Below are 22,747 nucleotides of genomic sequence, written 5' to 3' on the forward strand. Positions count from 1 at the left end.
GATACCCAAGCTATAAATGTCACTTTTTCCAAGTGAAACACTCAGTATTGTTGTTGCTTGGTAATACTTTCTTCTTGGAAAAAATTAAAACCGAAAAATCTAAGAAATTTGTAGGCAACTAAAATACTATTTCATATTTTCAATAATTTATTAAATATCATGATCATCAGGATGATAAAGTTCACTTAACAGTCTGTAAACATATGATGGGGCATTTCCTCCTCTGAAAAAGAAAGAAAATGATATAAAATATACCGATGCATGTTTTAAAAAATAGAAATTTTGACTCTTATGAAGTTTGATTTGTATGTGCATAAATAGGCAGTGAAGCACAATACTTTTATGCACGTTGAGTGAAATCATTATTGCCACATTCATAGTTATTTTCTTTCCTCTTTCATCTACCCTGGACTTTTTTATGAGCAACTCAGCAGGTGTTTCTAGAAAAGCAGAGGACGCTTACCCTACCGCAGCACCTGGTCCATGCTCCCAATTTTTAGTGGAGTCCAAGTTGCTTATTTACAGTACTTTTGTTACTTTGTATGTATTCTTTTGGTTATTTTTATGTTCTTTGTTGTGTTTGTCTGTTTTCCATGTCTGGTCTTTGTCCCTGGATTACATTATTTTCATTTTTGTTAGAATCTTAGTTCCCATGATTACTCTTATAATGTATAGCAGGTAAAAGCAAAAATAATTATTTAAAATTTAGAGAGAAGTTAAAATTAGGTAAAAAGTCATCTTTAGTTTGTAACAAGATAAACGAAAACACAATGGCAAGTGTCATTTCTCAGCTGAAGAATGAGAATAGACCCTTCCACAATCATTGTGGACCTGAAATTTTAAGGTAGACATTGAGTGGGTACATTCTCTTTCAAATGAAATTCATCATATTTGTTTATTCACTGATGTCAAACAGTTCAGTATTGGCCTTACATACTTTTCCCAAATTCTATTAATTTCGTAATTCCCTTTATCTGGGACCCTCCCTTTTCAAGATCTCTGGATTTGTCCCATTCTTTTAAATGTAAATAAAAAGACTTACATATTGGACACAAATAATGTGACAAGTTCTGGTGGTACATAATCAAACACTGGGTTATTGACTTGAACTTTTGACAGTATTTCTCCTTCAGAGAAGTTCAGAACATCTTGTGGACTAACAAACTTGTTAAAGGCATCCTGGAAAAGTAAAACCTTTTAAAGGTATTTTAAAAATATGAAATAAATAAAAATAAAGAAATCTGCACCTGAATGAAATGCTAAGTTGCCAAAAAGATATGCAGTTCTTCAGAAAATATTGATTTATTAAATAGTTCATATGCATGTTAAATTTGACAAAAGGGTTTTTTAGCTAACAATATTAAAGAAATTGTGCAATAAAAAAGATGTTACAATGAGTGCATACTAGGTACACAAATATCCAGGTCTGTATTTAATAAAATAAGTATTAATGTTTTCAATTAAACTCATTTTATCAGTTATTTGGAAATGTCATGCTATCATGAAAGTGTGTTGAGTGAGATACATTTTTTTTTTAAATAATTGATGTCGTTTATGGTGGATGGTGATTTTACATTACCTTAATTTTGTAAATTTCGGATTTTTGTCCACAATTTTCAAGTTATTTACTATGTTTACAGTATGATACTTTATAGTTGAATTAAATGTGTTTGCCCTAGTGTGAATAGAGTTTGACACATGTTGCAGAGCTGCAGTATTATTGCTAGATTATTCCCAGATTATGCTCCCTTGCAAAGTGATGGGTGCCACTGGTGGAGCAGGGCATGCTTACCCATCCAGATGTTACTCAATTATTTTTGTGGAAGTTATATTGCAAGTAGAACTTTAGTTTTTTGTGTGATGTCTTGTTACCCTGATCTTCATTTTTATGTGTAATCTATTTTATTTGGTTTGCTACACTGTGTGTGCATACCTTTAGGCAGTGTTTTTGGATTTTGGTCTATTGAATAATCTCAATGCTGAAAGCTAAGAATATTTTTGCTGACATTCTGACAATGTTTTCTCAACTGATCTTAACAGGAAAAAAATAATGGCATAAATGGAAAATTAAGTGATAAACCGTCACATGGTGAAGATATGGGGGATGATAAAATGTTCAAAACAACCAAACTCAAAAACTACATTTCAGATTTTACTTCAAATTGAAATTAACTAGTATTTTATGGTAACAACTGTTCTGTTCTAAGTTTTCTTTTTTTTTTTTTAAATTCATTCATATATTCTCAAGTAATCAACTGGAAACCGTTGTGGAACAGACAGACAGACTGACACTCCACTTTTCAGAGGGTATCATATAATACCTTGCCACTTTTGTGTGGCAGGGTATAAAAATAAAAAGTTTTGTTTACTGATGTGCTAGTTTTAAACCAAAAACTGCATGTCATAGGGTTCAACAATTAATGCAGAGAAAATTTAAAAATAAATGTGTGGAAAGAATAAACAGAGGTCTAAATATATTTTTACATTTTTAACAGCCAATTAAAACAGAAAATATTATGATACACAAACGAAAGAGTAATTACATGAAAAATAAACTTATCAACCCAAGGAATCGTGTGTGTCATAAATGAGTGAAAAGTACTGTTTCCATATCAGAGATGTGTCAGAAGAATAACCGATAACGAAATCTAAATAAATTTGACTACTAAGGCATATAACTGTCAAATATATACCTTACACGTACCAACTTTTAAACCTATTTATGTATTTATATTACCTGATCATATGAGCACAAAAACTGTGGTGATAATTTAAACATCGCTGCACATACAATCAACTGAAATAAATATCATTTATAACATGTACTGATTGTAAGTGAATCAAACATATAATGAAATTAAGCAATGACTGATCGATTCTTGTCAATGACAACATCTGGACTTCAATGTTTTGCTGTTAAACACTTATTTCTTTTCTCTCCTAGGTTTTTTTTGTTGCTAAAATCACATGTATTAATGTCCTCATTGTAACAAACAGTCAACTCTGTAGAATTATCCCAGTCTAATTAGTCCCAGAAATTCAAACATTCTATTATGGTGTACCTGTATTTATTTGTTAAATCCAATCAGCTATTCTTATCATAATTGAACAAAAGGTTGCAAGCTATGTAGTGCTTAGAATACCCCCACTTAACCTGGGAAAGGAAGAAACTGAGGTGATCGGTTAACAGGAGGTAGATGAGCCACTAACATGAAATGGTACAAGTCATCATAAGAAAGCAATATACCAGATATCTTAGCATTTCTTCCAGTAGAAGCTGAAATATATGTTACAAAAATGTGTAACAAGGTGATTGCAGTATAAATATAATAATTAATGGTAATGTGTGCAGGTTTCTGTTAATAAAAGAACAGTGTTCCAATGTCCCCCACGAAAAAAAAAAAATGCGGAAAACTGTAAATTAACTGAAATTTTCTAAGTCCAAGGGCCATAACTTCCGTAAAAATCATTCAACCGTAACCAAAGTCGAACTTAATCTGTAACTCTTCATAATAAAGCCACATACCAAAAACAAACTTGTTTGGTAATAGCATAAGAAAAAAAAAGTGTGGAAAATGTGGACAGACGGATGGACACTCAGCATTTCCATGTCCCCTCATGACGCATCGCGGGGGACAAAAATTGTAAAATATTACATTTGATTTGTTTGGAAGGACAACATGTGCTAAAAAGGCAGATTCTTGAAATAAAATTCCTTCTGACTACACGTGATACTCACTGGAACAGCGTAATGTTTTGCTGCTAATGCTATTGCATGGCTTCCATTTATTGCCTTCAACCTGTAAAAAAGATAAATTTAGCAAAAATATAAATTAGACAAAACAAATCAGATGATCACAGATATTCTAAAAAATTACTTGGTTAATACCAATTTCCTGATGGACTAAAGGGCTATAACTCAAGAGGAATCTGTGCATACACGATATGTATTTCATGCTCAACAGCATTCTATGATATGGGGGATATCCACCAGACAACCCCCAAATAATCATATAAAAATAAAACAAACAATAGGACATTGTCTAGCAATCTAAACTGAAAAATATGGTAACAGATCAACTTACATGAGTCAATACAAAAATGAGGCAAATAAAAAAAAAAAAAAAACAAAATGAGACATGAGCCTGAATCTCTCAAGTGATCAAAAATAGTCTTTTTAGCTCAACAGATCTTTATGAAAATATCAGAATAGGTTCTCTCTCACCATGCTGATCAATTTTACCCCGGTGAACATTGGTTTTCAAGTTATTTCCACAAATCCTCTATTTTAAGTAATGGTGGTCATTTTTTTCAACAAATAAAAAATTGTTAAGGATATCATAACAAACATCCATGCCATGTTTGGTTATAATCCATCCTACTAGTAGTCTCAGAGGAGAAAACTTCCAAAGTTGGAAATGTAAAATTTGGGAAAAAAAATTAATTTCATGACCCATAACTCAGTTATCTGTCAATGGATCTTTCTGAAAATTTCGACATAGGTCCATACTATCATGTTGAAAAATTTTACCCTCGCCAGATTTTAGTTATACCCAACTGTTTTTATGTTATTTGCAAAATTCTGCACAAATTTGACTCCTATGATCTATTTTTAGTAATGGTGGCCATGTTTTTTTGCCAGGTCAAAAATACCCACACAAGGATTGTTAAAAATACCCTATGGAACATTCATGCAAAATTTGGTTACAATCTGTCAAGTAGTTTCAGAAGAGAATTTGTTTAAAAAAATTAAAGGATGACGAAGGACTACGGACACAGAGTTATTGCAATAACTCAAATGGCCTTTCTGCCGAGTGAGCTAAAAAAAATAAAAATTGACAAACTGAACTTTTAATATCATCCATTACCCTGTAAGTAAATCAAACAAAGCAATAATCTGACAAGAGGAATATTTTATATTCATTGTTCTCATAAAGTATATTCTTCACATTTATTCTGTCCCTGAAAGTTCAAGCATGGATATAAAATATTAGAAAAAGATTATCTTTGCTTGATTTTGCTTCTTATCTCTCCATGTTGAATATCACTCATGGTTTCCTTGCTTTCATCTATTCAACATAGTTTTGTTGGAACAGAACAATGATACCTGCCTAATCAAACCCTGAACAAACCAGACAATTTATGAAGATCTTGTAAAAAAGTTGAAATACATTTCATTTTGGCTTAACCAAGCATCGGCCTAAACTAAAAATACTTCTTCTGTCTGAAGGTAAGTGAGTTAAATCAAGTATCATTTAGTGTACCCTCCATTTGCCATGACTGTGTGTGTTCCAATGATCACTTTGTTTACTCTAGACATGATTGCAAAAACTGCAGAATCATTAATCACTGTGGTCTCTATACCAGACTTAGCCAAACTCATTGCTAGCTCTTGACCCTAAAAATGAAATAAAAAAATACTTATATGTGCATTTGTAGACAATTTGAGTTACAAGTTATGTAAGGGACACTTCATGAATCTGTAATTACCAATTTGATTTATTTTAGTCTTAAGAAATAAATGAACAAAGCTGTAAATTCAAAGAAGGCCAAAACAAAATAATTATTTAAAACTTATAAATTAAATATGACTGTTTTAAATTCACATGATAGAAAAGAGCACATCCAACTACCATCACCAAATAAACTTACATGATTCAATGGAGCACATTCAACTTCCATCACGAAATAAACTTACATGATAGAATGGAGCACATTCAACTACCATCACCTGAAATTTTCTTTTCTTTGCAGCTTTCTGAAAACAAAAAGAAAATAAAAAAAAATGTTTCTTTTTTTCAATGCCTCCTTTGTGTTTTTAAGGTACAAGTAAATCACACTTTTGAAAATGGATTCCCAAAAGGTATTCCAAATCTTTCTGTTTTTCTTAATCCCTTTTTATGTGAGGGTGATGTACATGGGGGTCTCACTGTATCACAGAAGTTTATGTAATTGTTTTCAAGACTGAAGTACAGGCCTGTTATTTTGTCTGAAGTTAATACAACATCTAACCTTTCATTGCATTAAACCTATTTTTCTGATGTAGCATCTTTTATTTGCCTAAAGAAGAAAATTCTCTAAAATTATTTCTATCATTTTGAAAATGGCCAAATACAAATTTCAAGTTGGTCCTTAATTTTCCTGTCCTTGAGAAAACTTGACAAATATGTGGCTTCAAAGTTTACATTTGGTTCCTAGGTCAAGCACAACTAATGCCCAAAATATATATCCTTCCATGTCCTTGATCTAGCCATACTGTGATACAGTGGGACCCAGAATCTATGGAACAGTGGGAACCAGAATCTAGTGGGAACAGAGTATGCAATACTCTCCACATTGTTAGACCACAAATAATGTTATATAACCCTACCTCATACTAAGTCAATGATCTAATATTGGAATTATATATTTTGAATTGGAAAGTCCTAAGGTGTCATGGTTTTTTTTCATTTATGCCAACCAGCCTTTGTTCTTGACATATTTGAAAAGACATTCTTTGTAAAAATATTAAGATGAACACGAATCATTTTTGTTACATTTTAAAGCATCTGCAATGCAAACTGATTTCTTCATATCATGAAATGAAGTGTAAATATTTCCTTATTAAAAGTCCTACCATATCCAATCTTCCTTTTGACAGGACCTGAGTAATCATTAATTTTACACCTACACAGCTTCTTATACCATCTTTTGCTTAATCTTTTGAACATTTTTGTAATGAATACCTCCTTTCCTAGATCAATTATTATAAAATAAATGTAATATATAAAGTGTTTTTTTACGAGAAAAAGGTGGTAAAACGCCTACTAATAAAGTAATTATGATTGTACAAGTACCTTCAGAAATGCCTCTACAGTCTTTGATTTCCCTGCAGTCAATATAACCTCATTAGAATGAATATGTTCCAAGGCTTGGCCAGCAATATTATCAGCACTAGAATAAATTGATTGATTATCGCTTAATGTCCTGTGGCTGATATTTCATGCATTTCAGGACTGGGACACATTATTCTGACTCAAAGCAAACCAGTTCTCACTCTATTCCCTTAAATACTATATGCTTGGCAGAGAAGCAGTGACTACCAATTTTAAAGTATTTGGTGGGACTCAGTTGGGGATCAGCCCACTACCTCCTGAAATCGAGGCAAGCACTCTATCCTGAGACCACAAAGGTAGTTGCATTGACTACAAATGCAGTAAATTATATCAAATTTGTGTTTTTTTCTATAATCTTATTATATATTTGGAATTTAACTTGTCACTGATTTGCTATTTTAGGGCAACAATTTGTCAAAATTCCTTGCATAAGAGAAAATGACACTTATACAGTAAGTAGTCAGTTAAAATTTTAAGTTATGAATTCAATAAAACATCATGGATACTTGTTTAACAAAAACTCTTTACAAACCTATTTTCTAATTCAGTTTTTAATTCTGTCACAGCTTCTATCACAGTAACCTGAAATCAAATGTATCAAATTAGGTAAATCATATTTAAAGCCTACATGATTTAGCATAAACAAGTACCAGAAAATCTTTAAAGCCAAATTTCTTTGCTTTAAGAAGCACTCCAAATAAGAATCATGCAAAATGTGATTCATGGTTGGATAGCTTACATATTTTTATTTCTGATATTTTGTTTAAGATGTTATAGTAAGCATAAATTAACATGTGGCTTTTCATATAACCCTTGTTAATATAGAATGTACTGTAGAATTCAAAATTAAGGGAGATAACTCTGTAAATGACACTAAAATACAATAGAAACTGTTGGATTTTTAATGTAGGTAAACTTCAAATAGCAGACAGATTGGTATGAATGATTATAAATTTCATAGTATAGACATGTAAAGCAACTTAATAACAAAAATAAAAATGTATAGCCATTTTTGGGGTGTATCACATATTACACAATTTGCATGATTCATACAAAGACTATTACTTTAAAAGCATATACATGTAGTCTTACAAATTGATACAGGTACCTTTATACAAATATAAAACTAACATTCATTGGTCTGAGTTGTAAAAAAGCATACACAGTCAAGTCAGGCCATTCAAAGTTAATTTCTTGCTTCTCATGACCAATTCATGAAAATTCATGAGAAAGGTAGGCTTTGTTACTCTTTATTACCCTTAAAATGTGAATTGGGGGTTTACAAAACTCTTTTCACCATGAAAATGTCATTATTATTGATATATACTTTTTTAAACCCAGAAATTATATTTGGTTGACCCTATCTCTCCATCTTAAGTTGTCAATAATCATGATTTTGATCTTTCTCTTCACATATCTTCAGTACATGTATCACTTTAAACTACCATCGAACATGCCTACATCATTGTGCTAGAAATTGTGCAACATTATAGTTGTATTTTGATAACCAGAACAGCTTTGATTTTTACTATAAGTTGTCTAAGCCTTCAACAGTACTTCATACATACTTTGAGGTTTGGTACAGACTGCCCATAGTCCTCTTTCTGACCTTCTGTCAATAATAGTTTCTATAAATAGAAGACAAAAAGTGTGAGGTTTACGTAAGATACTTTTTCAAAGTTTATTCCCTTACTGTTAACATATTCTACTGGAGCTTCACTTTTTGCCTTTGCCCTTAGTTTACAAAAGTGTCAAAATTTACTTTAACTAGTCCACATTTTTCAAGGATATATACTCATATTAACATTTAAAGAAGACAATAATTTGTATAATAAAAGATAATTATCATGTAGTAAAAGTGTAAAAGAATGAAAATATTATTGGCCTACCTTGCAAATTGGTGTACAATGACATTGGGGGGGGGGGGGGGGGGTTAACTTCCTTGACTAATCTTGCAAGTCTCGCAAGGACAACATGAAGTTTTACACTTTGCCATGCTAGGTATACCCCAACTCGTACATGAAGTCTGTATTCGACAGCAACCAAAATCTCTTACAAAGTATGCATGCACCATTACCAAATTTGAAATCAATCCAGCCCATGGGAGCTGAGATTTTTGTGACAAAAATTATCTCTTTCATTTCATATAGTGAAAAAAATGAAAATCCTATGAAACAGGATGTTTATATCAGACATTTGTACATTGCACATGTTAGTACGCCCCATTTTTATAAAGTCATACACACAAAATTTGAAATAATCAATCTATTGGGAGCAGAGATTGTAGAGACAGATAGACAAGATGTTTCCAATATACCACCCAGTCAATCATTGATTGGGGTATATTTTATTGTATGGAAATCTTACAGGTTTTTTGATATATACAGTAGCCATTCCATAAATATGTCTTACATCTACTTTATACAAAATCAAATCAGAATATCATACATGTATATGACTGTGGCTAAAAAAACATACATGAAGAGATTCTTGTGGATCTCCCTCCTCTGTTCCTTTCAATGCACTGAAAACAATAAAACACATCATTTGTTAAAATTATAAACAATAGCAAACTTGCAATGAGTTTAATTATTAGAAAATCAATAGGCCCTATGATGGCCTACTTGTATGTAATATGTTTATATTAGTCTTTAACTTTAAGATTTAGAATACCCCTACATGGAAAGGGCTATCATAAAATGCCTTTATCTTTCTCATTTTCATTACTGATACCCCTGAAACAAGGACTGTTTACATTAAATTTGCTGAATCAAGAAATACCTGATCAAACAGTATATAGAAAAGCCTTGCCCATTCAAAGTATAAATCTGTTCACTTAATATTCCTATAAAAACTACATTAACTGTGTATTTTTAGACCTTTACTCTATTATAAACTTTACATCATGGTTTGAATCAGGCTACTGCCAATCAAGTTTTCAATACCCCTTCCTTAATTTTAAAAGCCTCTAGCTCAAGGGCCAGTTTTAGTGTCCATGCCCGCAAGTAGCTAAGGGTTCACATAATTCCTTTAAAAAACCATTCAGGGCTATAACAGACACAAGTTTAATAGAACTGTGCTTCACAAACTAATCATACTCTTAAGAGTTTACGTAAAGAATAACACTTAACTTAAGTTAACATAACACATTGAAGACCTATTGGTAATTACTTTAAGTATTTATGTATTACGTATTACGTATTTTATTGAAATTACTGTCTGCCATAATATATTCTTTGCTTGCCTTGCATATTCTTCTCTGATTATTTTTAGTACCCTCCTCACCATATTACCAACAGCAGATTCAGAAGGTTGTGCTGATATCATCTTTTTACCATGGGTCGTGACATTATTGAGTAGTTCTCTGCAAGAAAAACATAAAAGTCACAAAAGTTGAACATAGAATACCAATAACAACAGTTTTGAAGGTTTAGACATTTTTACCAATATCAGTGTATGTGTGTGGGGGAGGGGGAGGAGAGGGGAGGGGTAGTAATTCCAAATTTTCTCCTACTCCACACTTCCACTCCCTAAAAGACACAATCACTTTAAATACTCTTGGTTCCCACCCCCTTAATTCAAAGTTTATCACCCTCTTTTCCACACAGTAAAATTTCCCAGCACTAATGTGCAAATAATACATTTTAACAGCATTAAAATGTACTTATGGATTATATATACTTTGTGCGGATTAGATCATGTCCAAACTGTCTAAAAATTACAGTCACATGGTACAATTTAAGCTAAGATTCTTAAATGACATAATATAAGAGATTACCTGGCAGTGGTCCATTTTGTCTGTGATACAACCCTTACTAACAAAGATAAGGTTCTGTGTGCTACATTATAGGAACCATCTACAGTCCTAAATAGACATAAAAAAATAATGATTACACTATCACTGCATCAACCGAAACTGGGAGCATCCAATATGATGGATGTTCCTGTCTCTGGTTTTATCAAACAATAACATAACCAATAAATTTAAAACACCACAATTGTAACTTTCAGAAAAACCAGAGAAATCATAATATTGTCTACAATATCAAATGGTTACTTTTTTAAAATAATCTTTTTTCATATACAGTTTTAATACTGAAAATGTCAAAAGATAGCAAATAAAAAACTGATAACATTAGCATTTACAATTAGTCATAGACATACATGTACCTGTAACCTTCTTTGCAGGAGATCTCCCAAAATTTTGTGTGTCAACATTCTGACAAATATTTTGTACATGTATATATCATGTATATGAAACTCAGTATATACATGTATCTGCATGAATTAGTGTTTAATATTTTATGCAGTTTTAACAAGAAAAATACAAATATGAATCACAGAAGCAGAGCCTGGTAATATATTTCTCAAAACAAAATAAAAATTACTTCTACAATCTCTTGACCAACTTCCACACACTGACAATAATGTCACATGCTATTTACAAATTCCAAACTAAATTAAACTAGTGAATTCAAATATTAATGATAGGAGTGAATTTAAAAAAAAATAAGAGTGAGTTTAAAACTATATACATTGGTAGATGTTTAATGACTGTAGGTGTAAGTTGAAATGGCTGTTTTGAATGACTCGACTGAGTCACTCATAACAATGTTAACTGGTATACTGTTCCATAATTTGATGGTTCTTGGAAAGAAAGATTGTTGTTAGACTTGTAACTGACACTGAGGAATTTGGAAAGATAATGAGTGTATATTTTGCAACTCTCTGAGAGGTGAAATTAACTGGTCTGTTTTAGTGATGGCAACTAGGGAATAATTGATTTTGTATAACATCATTAATCTTGTGTCTGATCTTCTATGAGCTAGGCTTCTCCAACTTAAATGTTGTATCATGTTGGAGACACTAGATGTATTGTGGTACCTGTTTGTCACAAACCTAGCTGCACGCCTTTGAATCATTTCTATTTTATTTATGTCATCAATAGTGTATGGATCCCAAATAGAGCAGGCATATTCCAGTGGTGGTGCAGGGTTTCCTTGTTGATCATGAAAGGTCTAGAGAGTATCCCAGAATTAATCAGCTGTTCTAAGTGTTAAATTAACCAAGCGCATATGAGACCGATGTTATTTGTGTACAAAACAACAAAAATGGAAATTTCAAAAGTGGAAGATTTGTGTTTCCTCCACAGGAGAAAACATATTTTTTGGGAGATTGGTATATTTTGGGAGACTCTCTCCTGCAGAATACAGGAGGATCAACACCTTTGGTCATAGACAATTACATAATTATTTTTTTTCGTGACATTGTGTTTATTTTTTTTTTCAAGAAACAGTCATTTGTGATCAAAAGCAATGTCCAAGCTAGCTGATCAGCCCCTCTGTACTTAAAAAAATATGTAAAATTGTTTCATCAAAAACCAACGTTTGTAGTTCTGTTAACATTTAAATGATTAACAGATTTTTTTTATTAAAGACAGCATTTTGATGTGGTTCTACTTAAATAAGCCTGCAGAAGAAACATATATGCCTGCCGGTTTGAATAGCTGAATTTAGAAATAAAATCAATAAATATGAATAAATACATGTAAAATGAATACATTTATCTACTTTTTATGTAGTTATAGCTTTTCAGGAGATCAGAAATGTACTTGGAGTCCTGGGTTGAAGTCTCCGTTCTATCTACCAAATTATTGGTTAATTAAAATATTTGGGTAAAACAGAAAATATGAATGAAGTAAAAAATGGAAATAAAATACAAATATTCTTAAATTTGGATTTCTATGTCTTTCTGAAAGTTTGGGGTTAAAGACCCCGATTCTTAAAAATCTGTGAAATTACTGTAAATTGTTTGCACATCAAATATAGCGTATAATTACAGTTTTCCTACCAGAATGCATATAAAATATATTTCCAAGAAAAAAAGTAGCATCACAAAAAGTATGGAAATTATAATAAAGATCCATACATTTACAATGGAATGCAAATTGGCAATCACAATACCTAATCCCGTAATCCAATTAATCAGCATTCTAATCACCCAAGTCGACAAAGCATGTCACAAATGTGAGCTAAATTCACATGATCTAATTAACAACCGTTAATGTAAATTAACACAATAAAATCAAAATATGTCACTTGACTGATAACTATTCACAAGTGTCATATCATTAATTGCAGGGCAATAAATATGAACCTACTGCCAATTACAAATCACTTCCTATATTTCCATTGAATTGTATACATTGTGAAACATTGCATTAAGTATTCTTTAATTTTTTATTTCTTTTCTGTTGGGTTTTTGATTTTCTAAAATTTTTGTTTAATCATGTTTTCGTACCTTTGTGGTACTTGTAATCAAGAGTGTGATGGTCATGGGAACGTAGTGATTCATGTGACAATTGGTATCACCAGAAATGTGAAAGTTTAAATAATGTTAACTTTCCTTTTTTGGGCAAAACCTCTGACAACAAGACAAGTAAACAGACTTTCATTGATGACTGCGTTGCTTGGCTTAAGTCATCATTAAAAACTCATTATTATTTAAATTCTGGTTGTGGGAAGTTTGAATACTGGTATATTTACAAAAAACAGTCCCAATACTTAAGGAAACAAGAAGGTAAAATGCAACTTTTGTACCCACAACCAGATCAAAATTCTGTTGCAATATTGCAATGATATTATTCGAAACTAAAAAAATATACCTGGTCATAGTGGCATGCATTTGGCTCATATTTATGAATATATTGGCGGTTATCCTGGTGAAATGCCACATGGCCTTGCAACAAATTCGAACTAACCATACAAGACGATTACTTTGGCCTTAAACATGGTTTGAAACCCTCTATAATTTTGCAAAAATCTGGAAAAAGTAGATCCCGAAAATTCAGTGGGTCTAAAAGTTGTACAGAATGCCAAATTTCCATATGACAAAAATCAGCCAACTCCTGTAGTAGTAATCTGGCAGATGACGTATAAACTGTTATTTCTTCACTTAACAAAAACACTTTTATTCAATCAGACATCATCAATAATGACCATAAGCCACCCACTATCATTTGCTATATGGACGAACAAACAGAGGATATGCGAAATTGCATGACAAGTGACAGTGTCATTGGCATCGACAGGACATTCAACAAAGGACCTTGTTTTTTGACTGCTCTTGTGTACCAAAATTTAAATTTTGTTATAACAGGTACACTGACTTCACCTATGGTGCTTGGTCCTATTTTTTTGCATTGGGATGCTCATTATCCCACTTACTGTGATTTTTTGGCAAAGCTTTGTTCGGCTAATGGGTTTAACGTTCTGTCGATATATTTGTTTTTGGTACTGTTTTTGGTTAAAGCAATAAAAACAGTCTTTCCAAACTCCCAACACATTTCATGCACTAGGCATTTAAAAGAAAACTGTTGGTGAAATCTTTTAGAGCAGAATGTCCCGCAGAAAATTAAATAGCAATCAGTTTCTTCAACATTTGGAAAAACCGGGTTTCTAACTTCTGAGTCCCGCATTTCTTATTTAGAGCAGGAATCAGAAATTTTGGAAAAATTCAGGCATGTCGGGGGCAAATAATTGATGTGAATGATTTCTGGTAGAAAAATTTGTTCCTCTAATTGAATGCACTGATTGCCATGCTTACATATTTTACTTAAAAAACTAGTCCATGAAGACAGATGGGTCAGGGGTCGCGCTGGGCTTCGCCAATCTCACAATTTGCGATTTTTTATTTTATCTGGTGACAAAAATAGCTAGTTGGCGATTTTCTTGGCGCCTAGGTTTTGTATATTCAAATTGACAGGAAGTTTATCAGCAACGGATATTCTCTCTTATTAAACAATTGTGTTGACACCTGATCAGAGTTAATTGACTATGACCAATTTACGACTGAAGGCAATTAAAGGTAACTAGAACAGGCGACTGGACCGACAATATCCTCATGGGAGTTGTCAATCAAATGTAAATATATTACTGAGCCAATCAAAACTCTCATCATCTGGTCAAACGTAAACACAATTAAGGCCATGTGCACGTGGCTACACATAAGTTTCACAGCCCTATTTAACCATGTAATACATTCAGACTTACCTAATAACAGAATAAATTAAATCCAATTGATAATGATTATCCCATTAGGAAGTGTCTAAATACTTCGAAATGAAAGAATTGATAAAAGAAAATGGATGACATTTGTTTACACTTTTGCCATGTGACTATTTTGGCAGGAAAATCTGTAACCAAATAGAATGGGGATTCCCAAAATCTAATTAAGGAAATGCAATTCAGGTATCAAGATAATTAAACAGGGACACGATTAATGGTCCATGGTACAAATTGTAGTTTGAAAGAAATTTTGTCATTTGAAAAAAAGAATCAAGTTTGTTAAAAATAATAAAAAAAAGTAAATTATATAGTGTTAGATGAATTAAACCATAAAGGACAAAGGGGAACATGTTTTAAAATCAGGGACTGTATGAGAATAGTAATATAGTCTTTGATAAAAGTAAAATACCTGTTTTTGGAGTAGTACTAGATATTTTATGCAAATGAAAGTGACAGAATATAGCATAAAACCTCCTTTATACATGCATCAAGAGTGAATCTGGGGTACATGTATGTCATGAATGGAGAGGTTATTTTGATGAATTGACAAAGATAATTCATCAGTGAACTTAATTGTCTTTTTTTTTTTTTGGCGCATTTTGGCTCTAATTTCTGAAAACTGGCGACAAAAAATGGCAGGTGGCGATTTTTCTGGCGACAGAATTTTGGAAGCCAGAGCAGCCCCTGTGAGTATGGACAGTATGTCTGGCCTTAAGATTTTTCTGGTGGGATTGACATTGACTGACCATCTTACAATTATCTCTCTACACAAGAGTTGGTTATGTTACCATTTTTTTGAATTCAGTATAAGAAACTAATTTCTTATTTGACAGCCAAATTAGAAAAGGAATGAATACAGAAGCTGAAGCCTGAAGTTGGCTGAACCGTAATTGCATCAGAAACACAGAAACTGTATACGAGTGCACGAAAACAATTTCTTTACAAAAAAAGTAGTACTAAGTGTACAGAAAAATAGATCACCCTTGCTTAAGTTCTCGAATGAAAGATTCAATTCTTTCAGTTAAATCTTCGATCTTTTCACTGTCAACAGGCATGTTGTTTACATCCAATTTGCTCGACAGAAAAGACTAAAGAAGTTTCGAATGAAAGACGAATTTCAACCAATCAGATTTTATCATTTGCCTCAATTTCCATCCGAAACAGAAACATGGCAGCGCCCATTACTATTAGATGTTTGTTTTAAATTTTGAAGAAATTTATCTTATATGTAAAAGACAGGATGACAACTGGTCTAGGTGATGGTTTTCAAATATTTTCAACGAAAATGGCAAAATTACAGATATCGCTTTGTTCCTTGGATCGTTTTAAACTTGAAAGAGAGGTTAGTTCTCATGGTTCTGGTGACACTGTCTCAAAGTCAAAGTCAAAAAGGTTTTTTTAACAGCTTGTGCCTGTTAATGGGAAACTTATTGGGCAAACACTAAAAGACTTAATCGGGTATTGGTTGGTTGTGGCCTTTCTATTCTTATTTTCGGTGTGATGTCACACTTGAATTTTATTGGTCAATCAAAGGAATTTAAATTGGCCAGTAGCCATTCCAAACTACCAAGTCCTTCTGCCAATACAGAAAAATCCTTCTTTTTCAACAGTAAATATCTTCAAATATATAAAAATATATTATTTCAAATGCTCTGGGTTACAATGTTTCTGTTAAAAAAATGTTGAAGTGCCTGATGTCTGACTAAATAGTGCTCAGAACCTTAGCCGGGGGCTAGGGCGCTTTGCCCACAGAGCAACTGGGTTGTGTGCCCCAGGTGGTGGAATGGGGTACCCCTGGTGTGTTACATGCTGGGGTTGTCAGGCTATAATACGGAAAACCTTACCGCAAACCATAGTGGTGCACCGTGTTGGGAAAGATGCCATGTTCCTCGCACATTAAAGAACCCTACTGTGGTATTCTCCCGGAGTAGGAACCATAGGGCTCCGCCGAAGGAGGCTAAATTGCACGACCCTACCCACCTCTCCCTATTTCCAGTGGCAATCAAAATTTGTCGACCCCATTATCCTTGTGTCCCATCCCATTTTTCATTTTATAATCCACTTCATGTTCATCACCTGAATATAGCTGAAATATTGCTGCTCGGGCGTTAAACCCCAACAAACAAACAAACAAATAGACGACAGAAGTAGAATTAGAGAAAGTTGGTTCATACCAGTCAGTGGAAAACAAATCTTGTTTAACCACATTCAGGTGGTCTATTGTTATTTAATATTAAGCCTTCAATAAAATTCAAAAACCAATAATTTCAATGTAATTGATAAATTTTGTGTGGGACCTCATCAAATTGTGGTGGTCTAGACATGTTACAAGGGACAAGGAACTCACCCATTTAAAAAACACTGATACTTGGCTTAGTATGTACTAGTAACCCAAGTTTTCTACACTGCAACAATAATTCCAAAAGACACATGACCAAATTAGAAATTCTACATAAGAAAAAAGGAATGCTTTAGAGCATTAAATTCCCCGAAAAATGAAATTTTTCCTGAAAGGACGGTACCTCATACTCTGTATAGTCTTAAGATGATCCCTGGACAATCATTCCTAGCATCTGAAATGTTAATTTTATTACACTTTCATCATCCTTTTATAGGGATAGTTTCCAATACTTTAGACAGAGTACTGTAGTGCTAAAGTGCTTGCTTTGAAGGTCGAGTACGTGAGTACAGTTTAAGTACTTGGATACTCATTTGAATGGTAAACATTTTGATACAATTCCTCAAATAAATTCCCTGTGCAAAATGTCCCTTTCTGATACTAATTGATATCAATTAACAATTTTATATACAAACAGTACTGGTTCATGCAACTGTCTAGACTATTTGAAAAATACCTCAATCTTGTGTTGCACACTAAATTACATGTACCTGTGAAGCAATGGACATTAAGGTATTCTTCAATAGACAGAAAAAAATATTGTTACTCCTTGAATACTAGAAATGTAAACAAATCTCTTCCTCAAACGTTCATTTAAAAAAATTACCGATACTCTTAAAACCCTAGGATATGATTTTTTTTCTCCTCTAATCAAGAAAAAAATCCACACTATACATAATTGTGTGTACATCTAACATGTATCTGTTGATTTCAGAAAAGTAAGAAGAGTTGATAAGGGACAGTCTGACAAATTGGTTCAAGATGCAGCAGTTAAGAAAACCTTGACAGGCATTTTTGAACATCTAAATCAGGGTCCTGCTGATAACCAAGATATGGAAACTATACATAAGACAAACTTGGCCGTAATGAAAAACGTCATGGGGTTCACCACAGAGAGAAAAAAGAGTCTTTTGCAAGGTGGCGGATTAGGTGTCTTTGTTACACAAGGTCATGTAAAACCTGGAACTGTTGTGTCTATGTATCCAGGTACTTGTATATATATTTTTGTACACTTATACATAAAGTAGACATGCATTTTCTTGACATTTTACTTTTTTTCACCCTAGCAATGAAATTTTTATATTTTCAGGTTCATTATTTATTGTTATTTGTAGTAAAAAAATAGCAAAAAAGAATGTGAGAAAAATTAAGGAAGTCATAGTGAATCTGAGTCAAGATGAAGCATGGACTGGAACAACAAATGTCAGTATACCATCAAATATGCTGACTTTACTTGAAAGACAAAACATGTCATACATATACACTTGAATATTAATGACTTATTACATGCAATTCATAAGTACATAATTAGGTAATTTTTTCCCCAGCTCTATAGCTTTTAAGTTGTTAAGTATTTTTGTATGTATTTGGTGAATTGAAGATATTTATGTGCTTACATATATAGGAAAAGGACACAGGTCCACACGTTATCTTTCTATTGAATCTTGCAAACCTCTTCTACTTTAGGTACTCTTTATAGGCCATATGAACCAATACTATTTCAGAGTATTGGTAACCCATTCGTATTTAGATGTATTGATGGAATTCTGATTGATGGAAATGACAAGAACCTTTCTAAATTTGTTTACAAGTATGTTTACATGTTCATGTACAATGTATGTAGTTACATGTAAAATGTAGAAATATTTTTATAGTTGAATTTTTTTAAGGTACAGATAGGTAACAGTTATTCAACTGGCTGACATTAATGATGAGTTATTTGTTTTAATTATATTATTGGGATAAAATTACAGCTTCTGCATAAATAAACATTCAATTTCTATGTTGGGAATAAATACAACAAGATCTATATATGCATTTCTAGCAACATTACTACATACAAACAGCTTCAAAGCATATGTTGAACAACTCTATTTTTTATACCCCATCATATAAAGTTATTTCTATCTGTCTGTGTTCATTTTTGTTATAAAAAAGAAACCTTTATAAGAATGATTCTTTATTTGTTAAGCAGCTGTATCATGATGAAATGTGCTGTATGACTTTAGTCAAATTAACACACATACTTCCTGTTTTAAGCATTTTCATGTTATCATAGGTGCAGTAGCATTATGGTCACAGTACTATGGACATATCATGTTTTTCTAGTTTGTTGACACAAGACAGAAAAGTTGATTTCTGGTCCATTATATACAAAACATGAATGATTTTACAATTTTTTTTATTTCTTTCTTATGATAAAGATCATGTTGCCAAAGAGACAGACTTGGACCATATTTAACAGGTGATATGTCTTGGTTAACAGAATATCCTGTAAATCCATTGGCTATTGGGCAATATGTCAACAACCAATCAACAGGTAATTATTTTATGTATAATATATTCTTCTGTCTTAGCCTGTGCTAGTTCTGTTTTATTGTGGTTCACCATCAATAGGGGAAGGTTGTATTTTTTCTGTAAGTATGTAAGTAGGTTTGACCTCTGTGATAGTATCAAGCTGCAGACATTGTAAAGCATTTTATATCAATTTAAATATATTTATTTTAAAATTTGGAAAACAAAACATGGCTAAACTGAACCAATATTAAAGTCCATGAGGGGTTCAGTGTTCTAGGATTCCTATTTCCCGTTACCTGGGGCAAGTGAAATTTGGGTCAGGGAAAGTTAGGCACCTAGTTACACTTTCCCGTGGCAAGTTCAAAACTTCATATGCTGTAAGGATTTGTTTTGGTAGGAAAGCAGTCATTGACTGTGGGAAAGTTGATTTTATGTGGATTTTTCCCCAAGGAAACCTCAATTTCTGAAAAATCCTAGAACACTGCAAGTTCTGTTAAGACAGGTTTCACTGTTGGGACATTTCATAGTTATTTGTTGTTTCAGACTTCCCTGCCAATGTTGCCTACCAGGAGGTTGACATTCCACCAGATTTTCCATTTCACCTACAGAAATTTATACCAAATATGTTTTATGGAACATCCTTGGAGGATGACACTCTCAGGTAAATTGATTTAAATAGACAGCCAAACCAGCTGTCTCAGCAGCCATCTTTATTTAGCAATATCCTGTCTTAAAAGACTATGTTTAAAATACTACAAGTACTATAAGACAGGTTTGACTGTATTAATGTTTTAAGGACATTTTCAGTTTGATATAAGTATTTACAGATCCTCATGTTCATACATGGTACATTTAGTTTGGTTTACCTTTAATTTGAAAAGGAAAATTCTTATTACTCCCTTTCCAGATTTAGCAGTGTACTTAAGGTACCAAAATTGATGCACATTTTTTCTGCTATATACAGGTGAGAAAAATATTTCATTTCGCCATTTTTTTTAGGGAATGCACTGAACTTGTTTTACAATAAATGTATCATACATTTTAGGACAAGAAGAGTGGTGGTTTTAGTCTCTGTTAGAGAAATCAATGAGGGAGAGGAACTTTTCTCATCATACTTTACTGTGGTTCATTGATAGAACAGTCTTGACTCTCGTTGCCATAAAAAATGTTTGGTCACAAGATCTCAGATTGTGCTAGAAAAATCTAATAGGTGAAGTTGATTGTTTTCAAGAATAGCAACAGGAGTTCAAGATGTTGTAGTTTTCACGTGGACTGCTTAGTTTACTAAGACTAATGGTTTGGCCTCTATCATTAGTCATGAAAGCTGCTATGTGTATGTCTTTTAAATATAATTGCTTTTGCATTATATTGATATGCAAGTATATATATTTGGAATCATATTATAAGTATACAAAATGCAACAAATGGGAGTGAAGTCTGATCTATTACAGAAACAACAAAATTAGTAAACGTTTAACACTGACAGTATTGTTTGTTTTGACTGGTTTTGATTTTTTTTTTTCATGGAAATTCAATTAAAAAAAATATTTAAATATGTTTATAAAGTTGTTGTTTTACATTGGAGATAAATGGGTTTTTATACCTGTGGTATATTTGAATTGCCTTATCAGTTTGTTCATCAGTCCGTCTTTATGTCTATCCTAATTTGACACAGCTATCTTGATTTTCAGTGGCTTTGTTGATATTGAATTTGATTTATGGCTTTATTTAAGTGGGTCGTACATCATACCTGATATGCTTCCTGTCTGATGTCAACTTCCTGTTTTGTGGGGCATTCCCATTTTTTTGTTTTTGGTCCTTCAGGATTAAAATACCTTATATCATCGGTTTATCACAGGAATTTCCCTACTATTTTCAGAACATTTCATACATAGTCCAAATGTAATTCTTTTTATATCATTCAATACCTCTTTTATAACCAGTATATATATGTTTCTGGTCATTTTCCAGCTCAATGATATACTATTATTTCTGCAAATAAAATTAAGATTTTGTCTTCAAATCAACTCAAGATTTGAGGGACTCCTTTTTGGCCTTGAAAAATTTGCATGTTTATGTGTCAAGAAACATTAAATGTGTTAAATATGTTACATTTAAGGAGGTAGACCTAGGGTAAGGAACCTAACTCTTGAAGTCAGTGATATGTTTGTGTTATATTCAATTCCAGCAAAGCCTATCAAGCTTTCATTTGATATAAGAACTACCTCCTTAAGACACTTTTCAGTTAAAACGTTCATCCTATATTTTTGTGATTGATTGACAGGAAATGAAGAGTGATGAAATTGGTGGGAAAATTCAAATTGATAAAAAATGTCTGGTTTTTAGAAATATTCTGTTAATAAAGTAAATTATCTTCTTGAGCTGAAACTGATTTATTTGAGTATAATTATTGAGTGGGATAAATACTCTGTTAAAATAATTTTTGAACAGGTTTAACAATTTAGGAAAAAGGTGAAAAGGGACAGATATGTAATGTGTGTGAAGCTGGATACAGTTTAAGTCTTTTTTACATTTTGTACTTCAGAAAACTGAAGTAAAGATTGGCATTCAGTTATTATTTATCATGGGAAATACAAATTTTATTTTATATCATGTATTCTTTGAAATTTTACTACAGTTATCACAAGAATAAAAAAAACCTCCAGTGCCTACAGCACTTTGATTCACTTCATGTATATGGAAAGAGTGGTGGTATACCTAGCAAATTTACCATATGTTGGTCCTGTTTCAGTTAAAATCAACATAATTTTTGGTATGTTTAAGAATGAATGACACCATCAAACTATAACTGCATCACAAATTTGATTTGTTATTTTAATCAAGCTTGGAGGTAGTCCTTAGCAGACAGTTTTGAAGAAAGAATAAAAAAATATCACAATGAGCATGCCTGTCAGCCATCCCACATTAGGGAGCAGGAGGCTTCCACATAATTAAATAAAAATTTAGAATTTCCTACATGAAAATGTAAGTTATTAGGAGAATTTTTGTTAAAATTTCGATATTTTCTGTGAAAAATACTCAAAAAATGATATTTAATAGCAGAAATTTGCTTTTACATAAAAAAATTGTGAGACATTGTTAATGAGGTA

General features: G+C 32.3%; 2 protein-coding genes across 2 annotated transcripts; one reads left to right on the forward strand and one right to left on the reverse strand.

The window, feature by feature from the left end:
- Nucleotides 1–129: 129 nt before the first annotated feature.
- LOC148628527 (translation initiation factor eIF2B subunit beta-like) lies at nt 130–16,077 on the reverse strand. The gene is made up of 13 exons (XM_088589071.1): nt 15,923–16,077; nt 10,654–10,740; nt 10,120–10,239; nt 9,354–9,399; nt 8,444–8,503; nt 7,408–7,457; nt 6,837–6,933; nt 5,699–5,758; nt 5,265–5,398; nt 3,740–3,800; nt 2,738–2,797; nt 1,043–1,179; nt 130–223 (listed from the first exon to the last, which is right to left on the reverse strand). Exons 1-13 carry the CDS (start codon nt 15,994–15,996, stop codon nt 151–153), a joined length of 1,059 nt encoding a protein of 352 aa, XP_088445197.1. The 5' UTR covers nt 15,997–16,077; the 3' UTR covers nt 130–150.
- Nucleotides 16,078–21,194, forward strand: LOC148628528 (SET domain-containing protein 9-like). Its single transcript, XM_088589097.1, has 6 exons — nt 16,078–16,283; nt 18,055–18,326; nt 18,807–18,930; nt 19,544–19,659; nt 20,181–20,298; nt 20,683–21,194. Exons 1-6 carry the CDS (start codon nt 16,201–16,203, stop codon nt 20,768–20,770), a joined length of 801 nt encoding a protein of 266 aa, XP_088445223.1. The 5' UTR covers nt 16,078–16,200; the 3' UTR covers nt 20,771–21,194.
- The last annotated feature ends 1,553 nt before the right edge of the window (nt 21,195–22,747 follow it).

Source organism: Perna viridis, chromosome 1 (genome assembly GCF_037379345.1).
Source record: "Perna viridis isolate PV_CMFRI_1.1 ecotype Kerala chromosome 1, ASM3737934v1, whole genome shotgun sequence".
NCBI classification, from domain to species: Eukaryota; Metazoa; Mollusca; class Bivalvia; order Mytilida; family Mytilidae; genus Perna; species Perna viridis.